Genomic DNA, 20,409 nt, shown 5'->3' on the forward strand with positions numbered 1-20,409 from the left:
TTAAGTCAGGCACCTGCAGAGGTTGCACTTGGACTTGAGGGGTATTGCAGGACAGCAAGCCAAGCCAGACAGATGCCTATATGGAATGTGGTATTGCTCTAGTAGAAAAAATTAGGCATGGTCAGTGGCTTGTCCCAGCACTGAGAAGACAGGATTGAAAAATTCCTCCCATCCCCATAACCATCCACAGTGGAACTAAGTCCAGATTCACAGGACTACACAATAGCTGGTATATTCGTAGAAATACAAAATAGCCAGTGTGCTCACAGGAATACATGATAGCCAGTGTGTTTATAGGAATATATGGTAGTGGGTGTGTTTACAGAGATACATGATAGCAGGTGTGTTCCCAGGAATACATGGTAGCCAGTGTGTTCACAGGAATATATTCACAGGAAACATGGTAGTAGGCACCTTCACAGGAATATCTGAAAACAGGTGTCTTCACAGGAATACGTGGTAGCCAGTGTGTTCCCAGGAATACATGGTAGCCAGTGTATTCACAGGAATACATGGTAGCCAGTGTGTTCCCAGGAATACATGGTAGCCAGTGTGTTCCCAGGAATATCTGAAAACAGATGTGTTCACAGGAATACAAGGTAGCAAGTGTGTTCATAGGAATACATGATATAATATAGTCTGTGATGTCTGTGGCACTTCCAGAATCATGGAGTTATCCAGGGGGTTTTAGACACACAGTTTAGCTGAAGATGTCTGCAGCCACATCTAGCAGTAGGTATTTATTAGATAATATAAAGTTTCAGGACTCTGAAACTTGAATTTTTGGCTATGTATAGTCCCATAGATTGATGGATGGAAGGAAGGAAGGATGGATGGATGGATAGATGGATGGATGGATGAATCGATAATGGTTACCAAATGACAGGTTCTCTCCATTTGCCCTCTGGTCCTGGTTAAAACAACAACAACAACAACACAAGTTCTGAGAGAGGCAGCTACATTCTGAGGCATCATCCAGCAATAGTCTGAAAACTGCCCTTTGGGGCCTTCCTGAGGTTAGGGACGAACAAGAAAACAGATCTTGGTGCATATTCTTGCATTTCTCCTGACAGTGGTTACCAGGTGATCACAGCTTGGACCACAGGCAGAACAGGGTCAATTATCACACAGCCTTTGATTCTGTTCTTAAGCTCTCAGGATTTCAAGGCACAGTAAAGCAACCCAGAGTTATTTTGCAAGATGGTGAAGAATAGCAATAGGCATGTACAACCACATGGGTAGCCATGACAACAGGATGACAGCTAAGACCCCCTCTCTGTCACAGCAACCATTATCTTACAGTGTGTTCTTTTTGCCTGACACTGTTCTGAATATAATTTCTGTTTACAGATACTTGCCTAACAAACAGCACTTCACTCTGGTCATTTCTTTTTCTTCAGATGGTTTTATTTCATTTGTTTTATGAGGGGAATATATGTCATTTTATTATCCTCTTTTTCTGCCTGAAAAACATAAACAACTCAGTATATCTGTATAGGAGCTAAAACAATTTTATTAGCGGATCTGGAGAGATGGCTCAGAGGTTAAGAGCACTTGCTGCTCTTGCACAGGACCTGAATCCAGAACCCATTCCAGGCAGCTCATTCATGACCAACTCTAGATACCCCTTTTACACCCCATGAGCACTTGCAGTCACATGCTCATACCCACACATAGACGCACACATATACACTTAACTTGAAACACCTTTAAACATTTTTATTAGTATAGATTTGTCTTACAAAGTGAATAGATCTCATGACATTTTTACTCACAAATGTAAGTGGGTGAAAGTGTACATACACAGTCTGACCGATGTCCTCAAGCACCTATGCTGTGGTCTCTGCCCAAATTCACAACTAGGGAGTCTGCAGTCCCACAAAGCTCTTCCCAGGCTTCCCTTAGAGCCTTGTCTCCTCGTCCCCTAGAGGTAACATCCTTCTGACATCTATTCCCACACCTTAAGATTAGATTCATGTAAATGTTATAGAGACGATTGTCACATGTAGTCATTCAAACATGCCTCCTTCCCAGAGCTTTTTACAGTGAGGCCTATCTACATTGTGTAACAGGGATGGGAATAGTTTCCAACGACATAATGCTGTGTTCTTGCTGTATGTGGGACATGTTCTCCCAGCTTTCTGTGGGGCTTGGACACAGTGTGTTTCAATGTCCTTGTAGAGAACTTGAGTGCCCATTTCATTCAGAGTTCTGTGCCATCCCTGAAGCAATGAAAGCCAGGCCACAGGGTAGGTGAGTGTGTCCTTCTTGAGAGAATCCAGAGTCCAAGAGAGTCCAATGTATGAGCGAACTCTTATCTATCACAAGAGAGTCCAATGTCCACTGTCTCCCTGAGTATGAGCGAACTCTTATCTATCACAATTTTATGGACAGCATGGAAGTCCATCACTGACTCATGTTGGCCCCTGTGTTGTCTGTGGCTCGGGTATGGGCTGTCTCTCAGGCATACCTTTGTATGTATCACTGTTAGTTTCCTCAGCAGATGTGCTTAGGAGCTGAGTCTGAGCAGTCTCTGTTATCTGGCTCTCCATTACTCACCTTTCTTCCCTTATAAAGCTTTGCCAGACTCTACCTTATTTGGGGGACCAGCCTACTTTGTATATAAAGAAATACAGAGTAAATACTTTGGGTTTTTCCAGCCGTGTCTTTGCCACAACCACTGAGTTGTGTGGTTGTGACATGAAGACAACACCAGAAACTGTGATAACTGTGCCCCTGTGTGTCACATCTGCCAGCAACAGATGGCAGAATGGATGGACGAAGGGGTCATAGGTTACCAACCCCCTTGCTTGACTTAGTGGCTTCTGGGAGCTGAGTACTCACTGTGGAGCTGAGCCACAGGCCTGCCATGATGAACCTGTCTCTCCCTCTCACTGGCACACATGGATGCACAGGCTGTCACCTCTGCTCAGAGGTTGTAACCAGAATGGTCTAATTCCAGGAAGTCTGCAAATGTGAGGACAAACAAAACGGATCCTGAGACAAGTTTTAAAAGTGGAAAGGAAAACTATGGGTACAGTTCGGATGAAGCAAGGGCTGCACGTGAGTACCAGGCGGGGTGCAGGAAGATGGACAGAGGAAGGTGTGTGGGCTGATGCCACCAGCTTCTCAAGCAGGAAAAGCCAGACTGGAGCAATCAGTGTTTAGATAGTTTTGGGATTTTTTTTTAAAGGAAAAGGTTTAGAGTTAAGAGTAGTCTAGGGATAGGTTTAGCAATAAAGAGCTTCCTCTCAGAATGTTAAAAAATAAAACTTTGAGGCTTTTCCTTGCCTGTATTTTTTCTTTAAAATTATCAGATGGCCCTAGGGTAACTTCTACCTAACTCGACCCAATTCAAGTACAACTGGCACATAGAACTCTGCTTCCCATCAGTCAGATGCGATGATTGTTGGAAGGCTAAACTTCTTTGAGAAGTCTTTGTTCAGAGTCTCTTTGCATCTAGTCACTATGGGGTGGGGACTCTATAGGCAATGTCACAGTAGTAGGCTTTGAAAGGGGGCAGCGAGAGAGAAGGAGACACCAACCATTCCTTAGCTCCTAGAAAGGGAGTCTCAGCCACGTGGGCTGGCAAAACCCACGGAAAGACCCTTAGCCAGGCGGCTCTTGCTGAGATTGGGGCTCTGGTTTTCATTATCCCCATTCTTTGACTTCATTTAGGTTGCCTCCCTTGTGCATCTGAGATTCTATGCCACATTAAGAAGTTCCCCAAAGCATGAACTTCAGCACCTGAAAACGGCCAGCTTCTTCCAGGATTTCTTGCTATTATATACTCATTAATATTTTGGGCATTTCACAAACATGATCAAAATCATGCCTTAAATCTAACATCTTTGCTCCCGACCCCTGCTTTGCCCTGCATTTATTTTCCTTGGTCAGCTACCAAAGCCGTGGACCATCTTGTGTCTAGATAAGACCAATGTGGTAAAGAAAGGAACTGAGTTTTTAAGTCAGTTTTCCATGTTTTTACAGTACATGCATAAAGCACTGAGGTTCTAGACTTATGTAATATAGAGGGAAATAGCCATATATCCACAGTACCATTACCATCTTTGCATCATCTGTGGAATTCTGTGCTTAACAGCAAAGATGAGGAGGAAAGACTCATTTTGCTTTCACAGGCTTGGCTCTGTGGTGAGCAGAGTATCTTGGAGTAGAGTGCTTACTCTGTGGTGCTAGGAAGCAAAGAGAGAGACAGGAGCAGGCTAGGGGCCCAACATTCTCCTTAAGGCCATCTTCTCTATGACCTAGCCTCTTCCCACTAGGCTATGCCTCTGAAGGACTCTTTATTTCTAGTAATGCCAAGTTTTTAGTTCACAGGCCTGGAGGGACATTCCAGATCTAAACTATAGAGAGTATTTTATGCCAGAACTACATAGGGGCAAATGTGCTTAGTTAGCAATCCTAATTATTAGAATATACATCTTTAAAAAAAAAACATGTATTGCATTGAAAAGAATTCTTCTCTTTCAGAGATTGCTTCTATCCCTCCTAAATCTGGCAAAGTCAGCCTTCCAGAACAGCGCAACAGTAGCCTTCCTCATCAGGTGATGTAGAACATTTTGTACATTTTTTTCTTCCATTTAAAAATGCATACCTTGTGGTAGGCACATGCTGAAAATTCACAGTGGAAGAAGGGCTCTCTTCCTTACCCATTTCAAGCCTGTCAGGAATGGGACGCAGAGAGGAAGTTATCTCTTGCTTTCCTATAGCAGTGGCTGTAAGTCTAGTCAAGTGCTTTGAAAGGATGTACTCTGACTGGGGAAACATGGACCTGAGCCAACAAAGTCATGAGCAACATGCAACTTGCTGTTCTCTAAGATGGAGTCTCTAAGACCTGAGCTGGCTCTGCTGTCCGGCTACCTGGAATCTGCATAATGTACACCTGCACTGGGATCTTAGGCCCTTTGTCTCATGGAAGGATGCTGGGTGCTGGGTTTGAAAGACAGGAGGATACGTGTGGTTTGCTGTGTATGTAAGGTCTGTGGCCATGAGGTTGAGAGTGGGGAAGATCCTGTTGAGACTGGAGTTTGGGTGGAGAAGGGAAGAGCCCTTGGTTAAGAATATGTCTGGAACCTCTTGGAGGTTGGAGCTGTCACTGACAGATTCCTGAGAGACAGGGTTTGGGTATAAAGAGCAAATGCAGAGTGCTTCTGAGGTCTCCATTAGATATCATCATGGAGGTTCAGTGTGCAGTTGGATGTGCAAGTCTGTCGTACTTGATGGACAAGACAATAATTAAACTGCCAACTGGGAACTGTGAGAACACACCATCCTCCTTTTCTAATACAGAGTCAGCACTGGCTGCCATACATGTGTGAGTTGGAGTTAATATGCAGGAAATATACCTGAAAGATTGGCAAAACATAACCAGCAACTTTTCTCTGATCTGTACAAGTGAAACTCCTAGAAAGATGCATGCCCTGAAGTCCCAGTTAGAAGGAATTCTCTTCTCATCCCCTTTGGGGAAGCTGCCTCCGATCTCCAAATCACTCACTGGATGCTTTGATCTCTGCAGTGACTGTTGTTGGCTTGTGGTGGTGGCATTGAATGTGTTGCCTTTGTGGTCCCTGAGTATCCTTTTTGGACACATGGATTGACTTAGATTTCCAGGCAGCTCTTGACTGTCTTTTGTCTCCCTGTCTCTGGGATCTAGCTGCCTGCCTATATTCTGCCAGTGGCACAGACCTTTCAGGCTTTAAATGGGTAGGAGACTCTGATGCTGTTATATAGCTTAGACACTTAAATCATGTTAGGGGGACAGGGGAAGCCAGCAGAGGATACAAGAGGTAGCAGGGTGTGGGGGTCAGGGGAATTGTGGCACAAATAAAGGTGGGTCTCAGTGACAGGGTACTAGCTCCTAGTACACACTGTAGCCACTTCCTCAGACTAAGTGGCAGGAAAACAAGAGGTCACTTTTTCTCAGTAAAGCAGATCCTGGGCTTGTTTATCTTTGGATGGATCTAGAGCTTTAGAAACAGGGGAAGGAGAAGGGGTCTCTTTAGAAGCACTGACCTGGTAACCAAGAGGTGGCAGTTAAAGAGAACTGTGGGCAGGCTGTGGGGAGTGTTGTATGTCCAGTCTTGCTGGCTTGACCTAGGTAGGATCACAGGCGGGTTGAAAAGGACAGGTAGCTGAGGGGCTCCCTGCCACCCAGCTGCAAGTGTGATGTGTAAGATACTCTTGTTGTTGCTTTGACAGAATGCCCGGTAAAAGCAAAGACAGAACACCTTAGCACTTCCAACACTGTAGTACTTCAAACATTGAAGTACTTCATGAAGGCTAGGTCCCTCATCTCAGCCCAGTCTGGGAGTCTCCCGAGGGTGATGGGCTGTGTTTCTCAGAGTGTTTTTGTCTCCTGTAAGGATGTGTTGTCTGTGTACCCTCCAGCCTCCAGCCTCTTCCACCCTGCACTGATCTGTGACCCTGGAAAGGTAGGAAAGGTGGTTGAGAGTGTATCCTTGTCTTTTTACTCTCCCTTCTGAGGCTTCAGTGTGGCTCCAGTTTGTCATAGGCCCCCTCATATTACTACGAGGGCATTTCTGTACAAGCCCTGGCCTCCGGCTCTTCTCCAGGTTAGGATGCTGACTAGTTAGAGTTCAGGTCTTGTTGACCACAAGCTGTACTGTTTTGAGGACCCCTCTTTCATCCGGATCATAGTCTGAAAAGGCTGTAGTCTAAACTGAGCTCTCTAGCTACAAGCCAGCCTGCAGCCAGTACTCTTCCTCATTTGGATTGCTGGGGAGCTCATTGGGCCAAATAAATGGCTTATCCATAGAGACACAGGGTGCCATGGGCAACAGAGGCTCCTGCTTGTTGCTAATAGGACCTGGAGCAGGCAAAGCTTGATGCTGTAAACAGCATGGCAACTGCCAAGCGGGAGCTCGGGGCTACGTACAGCTCAAGAGATGGCAGCGTTTGGAGCTATTTGGAAGTTTCCTGTCAGTGCTTCCAGCTTCCAGTACCTCTGAGCTCCACACACTTGAGTCTCCATCTCCAGGCTGGTGAGATCTGCTACATATGCATCTTCATCCTGGACCATGTGGCATGATTCTAATCACAGCCTATATCCAGCAGTTACCCTGCAGCAGGCTCACTTTTGGAAGGCTGGGAGACCCTATCTTCTGATGGAACAGCTCTCACAACTCTTTACTGTTCTATGTCTTTCCAGTTGAGGTTTAGAGTTCTGGTGTCCATGCTGCCATGGAGAAGTCATGATGGGGGTGGGGGTGATGCTTTTGGGTCAAACCCTTCATCATCTTTTGATAGATTCAGTGCAGAGTCCTTGCAAGACTCCAGAAGGGTGACGACTGTCACAGGGACAGAGTGTTAGGGGGCTGGAGGTGTGCTCTCCAGAAAGCCAGCCACTGTGGTCAGAAGCTTAAGGAGGACAGTGGCTGCTGCGGATCACCACAGAGGATGGTAACCTCTATCAATGGTATAAGATAGAGGCTTTCAGCCGGGCGGTGGTGACGCACGCCTTTAATCCCAGCACTTGGGAGGCAGAGGCAGGCGGATTTCTGAGTTCGAGGCCAGCCTGGTCTACAGAGCGAGTTCCAGGACAGCCAAGGCTACACAGAGAAACCCTGTCTCGAAAAACCAAAAAAAAAAAAAAAAAAAAAAAAGGCTTTCAGAACTATGTAACCCTCCATTGCCTGGAGCTCCTTTTTGTTCAACCCCATGTGGAGTCTTCCTAGAGTATTGGAATATTAAAGATTTATTTGTTTTTTGTATATGAGTGTTTTTGCCCACATGTATATATGTGTATCTTATATGTGCAGGGCCACCAGAGAGACCAGAATAGGGCGTCAGAACTCATGGAAGTGAAGTTATGGATGATTGTGAGTCACTATATAGTTGTAAGGAATGGAACTTGGGTCCTCTACAAGAACAGCATATTCTCTTAACTACTGTACCATCTCTTCAGCCCCAGGGGCGTTTTGTCATAGGAATTTGTACTCCTAATTCATGCCATACCATGATAGAAACATGGGGGTGGGGGGTGTTTCCAAATGCTGGAATTCCTGAAGAATGCTGGCTGAATATGAGGGATGCATGGTACCAATAGAAACCCGTGCCTAGTACCCTGCTAAGTCAGTGCAGCATTTCCAAGAATTACTTGGGGTGCTTATGCAGGCCCTTAGGGTTCTTCCAGAGTGCCTAGACAAGAGCAGGCCTAAGAACTTATATTTTCACATGTTCTTCAGGTGACCTGCTTGGGGAAAATGTTCTTGTAGACACAGGCAGCCTATTTTTAAGGCAGTGTCCTCTCTGAGTTCTAGGAGGCTGCCTGCGATGTGCCTTGTGTGCCCACAGCGATGAGCTTCTTATTCTGGGTGCAGTGATCAGCATGAAGACAAGGTCTCAAGAATCAAATACCCCCATCTACAGCAGAAGTTTGTTTTTTCAATCTCCAGTGTTTTAGCTGTATCCTAAGACATACCACATTTAATATGGCTAGAAGCATGAGATTTTAGGCTGCAGAGCCTAGCTCAGGCATTAAATGTCTAGAAAATCTGGAAGGAAAAGAGAGATTATCAAAATGGACACATGCCAAGCATGATCCCTCTTCAAGGCTGGCTCTTGTCATGATGGAGTGTGTGGTTAGGGTATGGAACATGGCCACTGATTACTAAGTAAGAAACTTGTTGTGGTGGTAGATGGAGCTCAGGTGTACCATGATTGACATGTCTTAGTATGGAACTCACAAGGCTTTAAATTTTTGCTACAAATCACAGTCAGCTCATGGGACAAGTGAGCCTTTTCTACTTTGGTCTAAAACCATGGGCTTTATGAATACCTTCTACCTAGATAAGCGCACACCAGAAATGGTTGTCTGTCCTCCTCTTCTGGGGCCTTCATTTGCGGTCAATCAACTTTCCCAGTGGTTTTTAGCAATGCAGTCTCTTTACCATTCCATTTTCGAGGGCATATGAATGTTTCATAAGCCAGCTTGTGCCTTCCCCACTAATCCATTCCCCCTGTTGAGATAAACAGAAATAAACCCGTGATAAATTTAGAAAGCGGCAGTGCATTTGTGAACCCCAGCAGCGTAAACAGAGGCAAACGACTGCAAAAGCCTCCAACACTCCCAGCAGAAGGAGCCCTCCAGAGAGACCCCCCAGCAAGACACTCCACCTAACATGCAGGCTTCCTTTCCTTATTGGGAGTCTGTAAATGAAAGCCACACAGCAGCTTGAGACTGTTCCCACTCAAGATCCACAAAACGTTCCACTGCAGCTGAATAATTCATCCTGCCCTGCTGCATTATTTAAGATATTCGATATGCTCACTGTGCCCTGCAGTCTGAACTCTACCCTCAGGGCAGGCAGGGAGAATGGGTTGCACATAACTTCTTTGCTGTTGAGACAGGGTCTCACTGTGTGGTTCGGAGTAGTGTGAATTCATGATCCTCCTGCCTCAGTCTCCCAGGTGGTGGGCTTACGGGCACATGTTAGGCTTGTACTCACATCCTCTTGGGGTAACGTCACTGGCTTTGTAGAGGAGTCAGGGTTAGTGTAGAAGGTTTCTGAATGAGAAACCAGCACTACACAATGCTGCAGGAGGTACGGGGGTGGCGGATTTCAGGTCAGCGCTTCCGTTTTGCTTTTGCAAATGTATGTTATTTGAAGACGTCCATAAATATCTTATGTTTAAAAAGAAAAACACCTACCAAGTAAAGCAAGAACTTCCACAGGAAGATTAGAAAACAAAACAAAACACAGAATCTTTGCATCTGTAATTTGGTTTGGTAAAAGTGAGTCTTGGATTCTTGGAATGAGCTTGTTCTTTGGGTGTGGAAAGCACCCAGAGTGTGTTATTGAAGTAAAAGAAGGAGAGGGCATGTCTCTGTAGAGTTGTTCATCCCTGTTCCCTAGTGCATCTTCCCAGGTGAGCGCCTCTCAGGTGAGCACAGTTGCCTGAGGACCAAAGAGTGAGCACACTGACTCTTCTGCCTTTGTTACCAGGAACTCAATAAACATCGGCCCAGCCCAGCAACTCATCCGCGGGTTTCCTTTGACATCGCCAGTCCTCAGAAGGTCAGAAATGTGACTATAGTGTAATAAAGACTTCTCATGGCTGTACTTTGTGCACACCCACCATGTCAATGCCATTCTCTTCCGTATCCTGAGACTGGGTCTCAATTTTGCCAAAGAGGCTGCATCGGAATAATTCTAGTGACAGGAGGAATCAGTTTCTTATATTCCAAGAAGAATTTGATTTTGAGATGGATCATGGTTTTGGTGAATTCCTCAAGGTGGACGAGTAAAACCTGAGGGTCTGTCATGGTGACATTCCTCATGACTTGACACTCCTGCTAAGGCAATGAAGGACAGATAAAGATTCTGCCATGACCTTCAGAAGGGCTTCTGTTGTCTGAGACCATGGTAATATGGTCTTTATGTGCGCTTCACAGATAGGGACATTACTGAACATTATTACAGAACCAAAAGCCTAACAATTAGAATCAACGGTATCTTGTAAGGAACTGGCAACTGGAGCTCAGGGATGCCATAAGAGGAGAGGCAATGTCAGCACGCATGTCCCGATGCTCTCCAAAAGACTGTCATTTCCGTGTGCTCCCTCGTCACCAGTTGTAGGTGAATTAGGTGTGGATTCTGCCTGATGAGGTACAAAGCTCACATTCTACCAGCATTATGAAAGAGCTGGAAAGAGATATATACTATTTAATAAACAAACAGAAAGCCAAACACCTTGTATTATCTTTTTTTATTGTTGTATTTTTAATTTATCCTTTGAGAGGTTCATAGATGGACACAATGTATTTTTGTCCATTCTGTGATGTTAAAACCTCCTCTGACTCCTTCCAGATCTCCCAAGACCCCCATTCCAACTTCATGCCCTCTTCCTTTTCAACCAGTTCTGCTATATATAGATGGGTATGGGGCTGTCCACTGTACCAGGGGCTTATACTTCCACATTGAAATTCATCACTGAAAGAAGCCAAGACAGGAACTCAAACAGGGTAGGAACTTGGAGGCAGGAGCTGATGCAGAGGTCATGGAGGGGTGCTCCTTACTGCCTTGCTTCTCGTGGTTTGCTCAGCCAGCTTTCTTATAGAACCCAAGACCACTAGCCCAGGGATGGAATGGGCTGGGGGCCCTCTCCCATCAATCACTAAGTAAATGCCCTACAGGTTTGCCTAATCTCATGGTGACTTTTTCTTAATTGAGGCTCCCACATCTTGGATGACCATACTTGTGTTAAGTTGACATGAAACTGTCCTGGACACCTTCCATGCTGTGATGTTGACTGGCTTGGTCTTACACAAGCCTTGTCCAGCAGCCATGGCTACTGTGAGTTCATGAGTACAGCGGTCCTGTTAGGTCCAGAAGGCAATGATTTTTTACCAGTCTTCCCTGATATCTGGCTCTTACAGTCTCTCTATCCCCTCTTCTGTGATGGTGCCTGAGCCTTGGCCAGTGAGGGGAAGATACAGTTTCCTGTTTAGGGTAAGCACTCCACAGTCCGTTATTCTCTGCATGTTGACTGATTCTCTGATGTTGTCAGTATTAACTGCTGTCCACTGAATGAGGATATACCCTTGGTTGGGGAAGGCTGAGAGTTGGTGCTACCTTTTAAAAATTATTATTTTATGTATATGGGTGTTTTGCCTGCATTAAAGTGTGTGTGTCACATGTATGTGGTGCCCATTGATGCCAGAAGAGGGCATTGCATCCTCTAGAACTGGAGTTAAAGAGAGCTGTTGGCTGCCATGTGGATTCTGGGAACTGAACCTGAGTTCTCTGGGAGAGCAACGAGTGCTCTTAACCGCTGAGCCATCTCTCCAGCCCTGGTGCTGCCTTTCTCAATGTTAAGATTTGGGTGGTAATTCCAAGAATTACAGCATTTAGAAATGAAGCAGTTTTCAAGAAGGAAGTCAGGAGACCTTCCCGTCCCATATAAAGTTAACATGGAGGTTAGGATTCTGCATGGGATTTCTGCCCTTTCCAAATCCCCTTTACATCTAGGTATCCTCAGTGAATTTCACTGCCTGCATCTAGTGCACTCACATTTAGCCCAGAAGCAGGACCATTATTATCTTGCAATCCAAACGGTTGGTGCAGATTTCTCTGCCAGCCAGAATCACTCCCGTGTTTAACTATGCTACTGGTAAGGTAGAATTTGACTTTTGACATATGTCAAGACTGTTCCTGTGAAGACCGAACAAATGCCTATTCACCTTAGATAGTGAACCCATAACCGACCAAGGCATGGAGAGCACCACAGTCCAACTTAGGGGACCAATGACTTTTACTGGGGCTACTTACAGAACTATGAATGAGAGATTACTTACATGAGCAGAAATCGCTCTAAGACAGCTGCATCACAAAAGCCTACCTCAGCATGGATGATGGCTCACAAGATTGGGAAACTTGAGACACACTACACAAGCTCAAGAGGCTGCATCCTTTCCAGGTTGGATGGCTCAGTTGACCTGAACCTCTTGCAGGCTTTTCTGAGGGTAACTCTTGGCAGTTTCTACTGCTTAGATACTCATGGGAAGGAGGACCTAGTGAAGCTGGTCAATTTCAGGGACTCCTTGGAACTCTTTTGTTCACTTCATGTCTTAAAAGCTTCACTGCAGGATGGAGTGTTTCACCCTTCGGCCAACGTCCTGTCTCAAGAAGCTTCCTTCTAAAATGGCAGGTGTTCATCATGGAGGAGACTGCTACCCAACCATAGATTCTAGTGAATTCTGTGAAGTTATTTAACCAGGGGTCATGATGGCATTCCTTGTCACTCAGCACTCCTGCTTGTTGCAGAGCCACATAACACTACTTAAACTTAAGTTTTTAAAAACGAAACAGGATACGAGATCTTTACCCTCAGCTACATCGGCCCACTTCAGGTGGTCAATAGTCACTCATGGCTAGTGGCTACTGTATGGACAGTCAGATGACAGGTTTTCATTGTTGAAGCAAACTCTGTTGGACAGAGATGAGAGAGAACAAGAGGAGTGGGGAGGGAGAGAGAGAGAAAGACAGAGACAGAGACAGAGAGACAGAGAGAGAGAGGGGAGAGACAGAGAGAGAGGGGAGAGAGAGAGAGACAGAGAGACAGACAGAGAGACAGAGAGAGAGAGAGAGAGAGAGAGAGAGGAGAGAGAGAGAGACTTATAAATGACCTTGACATGTCATGGGCTCTTTCTCACAAACACATTCTGTGTTTCCTTCAGTGTGAAAGCTCACAGTCGACCAGTTTCTATTTAGGGATCTTGCAAACCTCAAGGCAGCTCTCAGCTCAACATGGTGTTTTGCTGATATGGTAAAAATGTCTTTCACTTTGCAGACAGCTGAGGCAGTCTCAGGGGCCTGGGGTGGGAGGAGGCAATCAGCAAATGACAGAGACAAGGTCGTTTCTCCAAAACAAAGATGAGGGTCTTCAGTGATGAATGACTGTTGGGGGTGCAAATCTAATTAAAAGAGTGTCCCCCAAAGCCTTGTGCCGTCAAATCCTGGCTAGGAAATGACCCCACTTGACTTTCTGGCTGGTTTTGAGCTTGTCTGATCATTCCAGGGCCTCCTGTAGTTGACTTAGAGCAACAAGACTGAAGTGGTGATGCCAATCCCTGAGGATAACTAGGAGACTCTCTTCTGTTCTGTGTGTGGCTCTGACCTCAGAGGTCTGTCCTACGGGAGGTAAAAGTTGTATTGCATGATCCCAGCAAGCAGATGGCATCAAAAGTGAGTGTGGGCCATGGTAGATAAGAGCCTTATTATCAGTGTTTTGCCCCTGAGGTTGAAGTGTTTAGGACACCTTGGGGATGGGCAGTTCGTTCTGTTTGAAAAATCCCCTCTTCTGTGAAACAGATGGTAGCTGAGGAGGGGAGAAGGCAAGGGTGAGATGATAAATAAAGTCTCAGGAAGATGGAGCACACCAAGGGCCTTGACAAGGAAAGGCTCTGGTGGCCTTGGAGCAGGCAAACTGAGAAGGCCTGAGAGGACTAACAGAGCAGTAGAGTTGGCTAGACTTATACAGAGCAGGCCTTATGGTTGTTGTGGCCTTAAATGGAGAGACATACCCAAATCATGGGAATGTGCCCTGAACCAGCCCTGGCTGGCACGTTAATATATCTCCTCCCTAGAGCTGGTAGCTAATCGCATAAATGCAATGTTGGACAATTTTTGTATTCAATGTATGTTTTCCTATTCAATACCCTGCAGGAAGGCAGGCTTCACATTGGCCTTTCCTTGCCTGTTCTGATGCTTGCATTGAGGCAGGTACCTTCTGCCTCACCAGTGAACACTCACAGAAAAGATTCACTACAAAAGCTCCAAGGCAGGTGAACCTTTTTTTTTTTTTCTTTTACTTCTCGGCAGTGATTTGGCTGCTTTAGGAATCTCTGTGCTTGCTCAGGACTGGCCACTCACTGGGTCCTTAGCTACCAAAGCATCTTAAGCCAGGGGACAGACAGGGCTGAAAGTTATACCTGTGAGTGGTCATTGCAGCATGTTTCTTTAGAGGTTATTGCAGTGTTGGAGTCAGGAGGCCTGCAAGAGCATATTGCAGAGGAAGCCTGGAGAGAAGTGACTGAGCTTGGGGATATCTCCCTGTGTGGTCTGAGCATCTGAGAAACATGACCTATCGTTGGCAGAGGTCTGGTTCATCTCCACGTGGATTCAAGATTGTTTGATATTTGCTCTTCCTTCCTTTCTTTCCTTCCTTTCCTTTCTTTTTTTCTTTCCTTGTTTCTTTTCTTTATCCCTCCCTCCCTCCCTCCTTCCCTCCCTTGCTCCCTCCCTCCTTCCCTTTCTTCTTATGGAACTGTGACTCTGACTAAGAACACCCCATGAACTGAGCAAGAATGGGACCTCTGAGCTCAGTCACCTATTTCTTTTTTACCTTTTGTTACTTATTTATTCTTTAAAGATTTACTTTATTATTTATTCATCTACATGTGAGCAGGTCTGTGTGTGCATCCATTCAGGGACAAGCAGATTCTCATGGAGGACAGAAGAGGGCATCAGTTCCTATGGAGCTAGAGTTATAGGTGACTGTGAGCACTGAACCCAAGTCCTCTGCAAGAACAGTAAGTGTGTTCATCTCCAAGCCATCTGTCTAGCCCCTTAACTTTTTATTTTGATACATAGTCTCACTAAATCACTCAGATTGGCCTTGAACTCATACTGCAGCCGAGACAGGGCTAGAACTTGCAGCCTTCCTGCCCACGCCTCCCTGCATAGCCAGGACTGCAAGCTTGTATCACTAGACCTGACAGATTTCTTAACAATTAACAGTGCTAGTAGTCACTTCCTTGGAAGGAAGCTTCTGACTCGAACACCTAAAAATACTTGCAAATTCATCTTATGTCCCAAAGACATTACAACGGCAGCGAGCCTATTCATAACCACACGTATCTCGCTGTGTATACAAATATAGAATGTTGGACACACATGTTTGAATTTTCTACAAATACAACTAAATTAAAGAAAAAAAAAAACAAGGGGGAGTTGAGGTTGGGGCTGTAAGTAGCCTCAAGGAAAGCTGTTGAGCCTTTTGATAAACTGTAGCTAACAGCCCTGCCGTAGAAGTTTCTGAGTTGCTAACAAGATTTACTGAGAATCGCCAGGATCTGCTGGAGACATCTGCTGGTATGAAATGTAGGTCCCCTGGCCTCACCCTCTTCTGTCCCCTACCTTTGTCTAGATGGTGGCTTTCCTCATAGATATTTATACAAACTTTGCTCTGTCTTTTCTCGTCTGAATTCACTTTTCTGTCATCTGTGAACCTAGAGGATTCATCTCACCTCCATCATTTAAATCCTACATGCCACATCCTAGCACTAATCATGCTCAGAATCATGGACTTGTCTCTATAAATCTATCAGTGATTCTGATTATTCTCTCTCCCTTGCTCCTGTCATGGGTTAGGAAACACAAAACAGAAATGATTAAAGAAAAGCAAACAGACCCCTAACTAAACCAAAAATACTTCCAAAAGTTACAGGAATCCAGGCCCAACTCCTATAAATAGTTTTCAACATATTTAATATGTGTCTTACAGTACAAGACAGTTGATTTAAGTGCCTGCTGCTGAAATGATCTGTGCTATTTTAGAAAGCAAGGGAAAGCGTCAATAAAATATGTTTCTGTCATTTGAGCCTGCAAATACTGTAAGTGAAGTTTATATAAAAATTAAAAATTAATAGCCAAGGAGAGAGTAGTAGCATGCTCTACAAAATGCCCCTTAAGCTAACCTTTATGCGACATTTTGTCGCATCCTGAGAGCGCTGCACTCGGGAAAGGCTACCCACAGGTACTCCCAGTCAGATGCCTGGAGCTTTGAGATAGACTCTTGACTTTCCCTGGGGTGTAGCCTCTTTGGTACCTCAGAACTGTCACACTAATAAAAGCCAAAATGCTTCAGCACCATTGTTCATTGACCTTTCACGGAAGCATCAAGGTTAGTCAATAAGCCCTATTTGTCAGAGCTTCTTTTGCACATAAAGAATATTCCTATTTGTATAGAATGTCCAAGTTGTTGGTTTTGTTAGTATTTAAAGCTTGGCTTAGTTTACAGTTGCATCTCTGTGAATTTGCATTTAGGAGCCACAGTGACCTGCTGCTGCTTCTCTGGTGTGTGGACTGTATAAGGACATTTTAAGATATTGGTGAAATTTATTAGAGAATCAGAATTGCCACTTGGGTTTAGTTACTTCACCACCCAGAGTCCTGATTATGTGACTCCAAGGTAGCAGGACTGATGAGATTAGCAGTGTAAGCTTCTTCTCCTTCAAAGAAGGTGGTTCCGATAAGGAAGAGCTCACGGTAGGGAAATGGAGACAGGAAAGGTGCATGCAGATGTGTAGGCTATCAGCATAACGCACAGGGGCAGTAAGAGTTGTCAATGCAGGTGTGGTGAGCCCAAAGCCAGTGGCACCGTGGCAAGGAATACAGACTGCTTCTAAGGCAGGTCTGTGTTAAGGGCTGGAGGCCACATGGAGGATGGTCTTCCATTTTTGTTGACTGGAGGCATTAGCATCTGCAGCAGAGAGAGAAGACACAAAATGGCTGTCAAGGGAGAGGCTACAAAGTGCAAAGAGTGAATGCTTTGCCCCAGTCATAGGTAGAAAGATGAAGAGTCAGGATATGGGAGCCAGGTGCTTCTGCTTCCAGGGATGGCTCCCCACTTTCTTCTATTTGACTGTTGGTCAGGCAAACAAAGATCAGGGGAAGAGCTGAAATGGGAGGCAGGAAAAGCTACACATTCTGGGCGGCTTTAGACTTTACTGTTATAGCAAACTGTGTGGCTTATAGAGGAATGGTGTGACATTGCAGCTGCTTTTGGATTCTGACAATTACAGGGACACAAATTCACCAATAAGCCAGAGAGTAGTGGGCAGTCCACTGCAGGTGATGTGCAGGGGCTCTCTCTTACAGGTCCATAGGAGCAATGGCACACACAAACAAAATAATGAGGGATCTTCTTCACACTCATTTACCTCTTCAGGACAAAGCAGGCACAGCAGGGACCTGAAAAAATAATGCAAGGTTTCATCCTCTTCTCTGGAAAATACAGAACCCGTAACCTAAAAGCCCCAAGCACATGATGGTAAGAATATGAGCTAGAGCCGGCTGTGGTTTAGCATAGCGCTGCAGACTCCTGACTTCTCATTTTATCATTGAAATAAAAACAGTGGCATGTTCTGAGTAGGGTCCTAAAACAAATCTGGAGTTTATGCCATCTAAAAGTCCAAAATACAGAACAGATTAGAGCTGAGAGACTGAATAACAGAGAGTTGTCTGCTCACATGTTTACGTAAATCTTTTAAGAAGGAGGCTCTTAGCATCCTTACCAAGTATTAAGGTTGTGAGTGGGGTGATGAGACTGGTTGATCTGGGGTGGTATGGTGGTTTTAATAAGGATGGCCCCCATTGGGTGCAACACTTGAATGCTTAATCATCAGGGTGTAGCACTAGTTAGGACTAGGAGATATAGTGGCCTTGTTGGAGGAAGTGTGTCACTGGGAGTGGGCTTTGAGGTTTCAAGAGCCCAAGCCAGACCCATTGGCTCTTTTCTCTTGATGCCTGCCAAACTGGATGTAGAACTCCCAGCTACCTCTCCAGCACATGTCTTCCTGCAAGCCACCATACTTCCTGCCGCAAGGTTAATGGGCTTAAATCTATGAAACTGTAAGCCAGCCCCAATTAAATACTTTCCTTCCTAAGAGTTGCATAGTCATGATGTTTATTCACAATAATACAACACCGACTAAGACAGGAGAATAGGGACATTGTTTTTAATGGTACTAAATCCTTTGTAAATTTGTCTCTTTCAGTCTGCTTAAATCTAGGAAGAGATTATGATAAGACAAGGAATGGGTATCCTGGGACACCAAAGCTGACTCAGAGAGGCAGGCACGGTCAAGGGTAGACTGAGGATTTTATATGGAAGAACACACATTGTTGTCATTGAGTGCCTAACTAGTGAGTACAGAGAGATAAAATGTGCAATATAGAATCAGGAGAAGATTGCAAGAACACTTTTTGGGTATTTGTTCTACACTGGTGGTAGAGATCATCAAGGAGAAAGACATGGAAAAAGAGGAAAGAAAAACCCAGCATTCTGCAAAGGGTGGGCCTGAGGAAGGCCAAACAGTGGACAGGTGGCCTAGTAAGGAGCAGGTAAACCAGAATGGAGGTCAAAGGAAATGTCTTGAATGTGCCTAGCCTTGCATCAACTCTTCCTCAGCTCATCCCAGCATGGATGAGCATCCCTGAGGACCTTCTGAGGGGGAGCTTGCAAGGCCAGCTTCCCCTCTAAGTGCTTTGATCATGTACTAGCTCCTATACTGAACTATGGAAGCAAAACACTAAAAGTAAAATCCAGTCACTGATGGCTGGAACACACAGTGGAAATAGGGGTACACATGTGGTTTGAAGCTGGTTTGCTCCCCAAATTCCTGCAGGAGTTCATACTTCCAAATCCCATGCTAATGGCAGCAAGAGGGGGAGAGAGAGCCAGGCAGTGGTGGCGCACACCTTTAATCCCAGCACTTGAGAGGCAGAGGCAGATGGATTTCTGGATTAGAAGCCAGCCTGGTCTACAGAGTGAGTTCCGGGACAGCCAGGGCTATACAGAGAAACCCTGTCTCGAAAAAAAATCAAAAAGAAGGAGGGGGAGGGGAGGAGGAGGAGGAGGAGGAGGAGGAGGAGGAGGAGGAGGAAGGGGAGGAGGAGGAGGGGAGAGAGAGAGATACTGATACTGATACTGATACTGATACTGATACTGATACTGATATGATTTGGTTGAGGCAAAAAAGCTCACCACAGCCTGAGTTCACTGCCTGACTTCCAGCCTTCAATGATATTACCAGTTAAATATGTTGGCTTCATTATAAAGTATCCTGCATCGGGTAATTTTAGTTATTTTTCTCAGACTACCTGACCAGAAACAATTCAAGGAAGAAAAATCTTATTTTGGCTTACACATTTGGGTGATACATTTTATCATGGTAGGAAAGACATGGGCACAGGAACCAGGAGGCAGATGGCCACAATGTATCCTCAGTCAGGAAGCAGAGAGTCAACAAGAATTAGGCCCTAACTTCAGAACCTCAAGACTCCATCCCCATGATAAATTCCCACTTCTGCCAACAAAACCCCATTTCTGAAAGATCACACAACCTTCTTAAATGACACCACCATCTAGGGACCAAGTGTTCAAACACGTGAGCCTGTGGAGACAGGTTCATATCCAAACTATGCCAGGCAATGAAAGTTGGATTAAAACATCAGTTACCATTAGATCAGACATGTGACTCCCATTACCCTATGTGTTTACATAGGCTATCCAGAGAAACAAGACACACAGGTATTCTCTCTCTCTCTCTCTCTCTCTCTCTCTCTCTCTCTCTCTCTCTCTCTCTCTCTCTCTTCTCTCTCTCTCTCTCCCCTCTCTCTCCTTCCTCTATTCCCTTTTCCTTCTACACTATTTTCCTCTATTTAAGAAGTCAGTTCATGGAATGGTGAATGCTGAGAGGTCCAAGGTCCGTAGCAATCTGAAAAACCAGGGGGAGTTGATGATGTGGCTGTAGCCTGTAGTGTTTAACCTTGATTGACTACTTGACTACATTTGGAATCACCCAGGAGACACTCTGAAGGGCAATTCCAAAGAGGTGTAACTGAGGTAGAAAGAACCCCAGGTATTGGCAACGCCATCCTGTAGGCTGGTCCAGGCTGAATAAAAAAGGAACAAAGAAGAAAGCATGAACATTCACATTCATCTCTGCTCCCTGATTCCCTTACATGCACTGTGATCAGATGCCTCATGCTTTGGTTATCATGACCTTCCCAACATGGTGACCTGTATTCTTAGAACCCATATAAAAGTTGGGCATAACAGTGTGTGTCTGTAATATCAGTT

At 45.1% G+C, this 20,409-nt stretch overlaps 1 protein-coding gene across 3 annotated transcripts in view; it reads left to right on the top strand.

Moving 5' to 3' along the window:
* The window catches only part of Igsf5 (immunoglobulin superfamily member 5), a 50,702-nt gene extending 30,316 nt beyond the window's left edge, over window positions 1-20,386 (top strand). For 2 of the 3 annotated variants that reach the window (XM_031364823.1, XM_031364826.1), the window contains 3 exons: window positions 2,963-3,063; window positions 4,492-4,565; window positions 9,987-10,730. In XM_031364823.1, the coding sequence (XP_031220683.1) occupies window positions 2,963-3,063; window positions 4,492-4,565; window positions 9,987-10,082 (271 nt within the window). In that variant the 3' untranslated portion in view covers window positions 10,083-10,730. Of the gene's footprint in view, window positions 1-2,962; window positions 3,064-4,491; window positions 4,566-9,986; window positions 10,731-19,993 lie in introns of those variants that run through there. The other variant, XM_031364825.1, reaches the window with a different exon arrangement.
* The last annotated feature ends 23 nt before the right edge of the window (window positions 20,387-20,409 follow it).

Source organism: Mastomys coucha, unplaced genomic scaffold (genome assembly GCF_008632895.1).
Source record: "Mastomys coucha isolate ucsf_1 unplaced genomic scaffold, UCSF_Mcou_1 pScaffold12, whole genome shotgun sequence".
Lineage (NCBI taxonomy): Eukaryota > Metazoa > Chordata > Mammalia > Rodentia > Muridae > Mastomys > Mastomys coucha.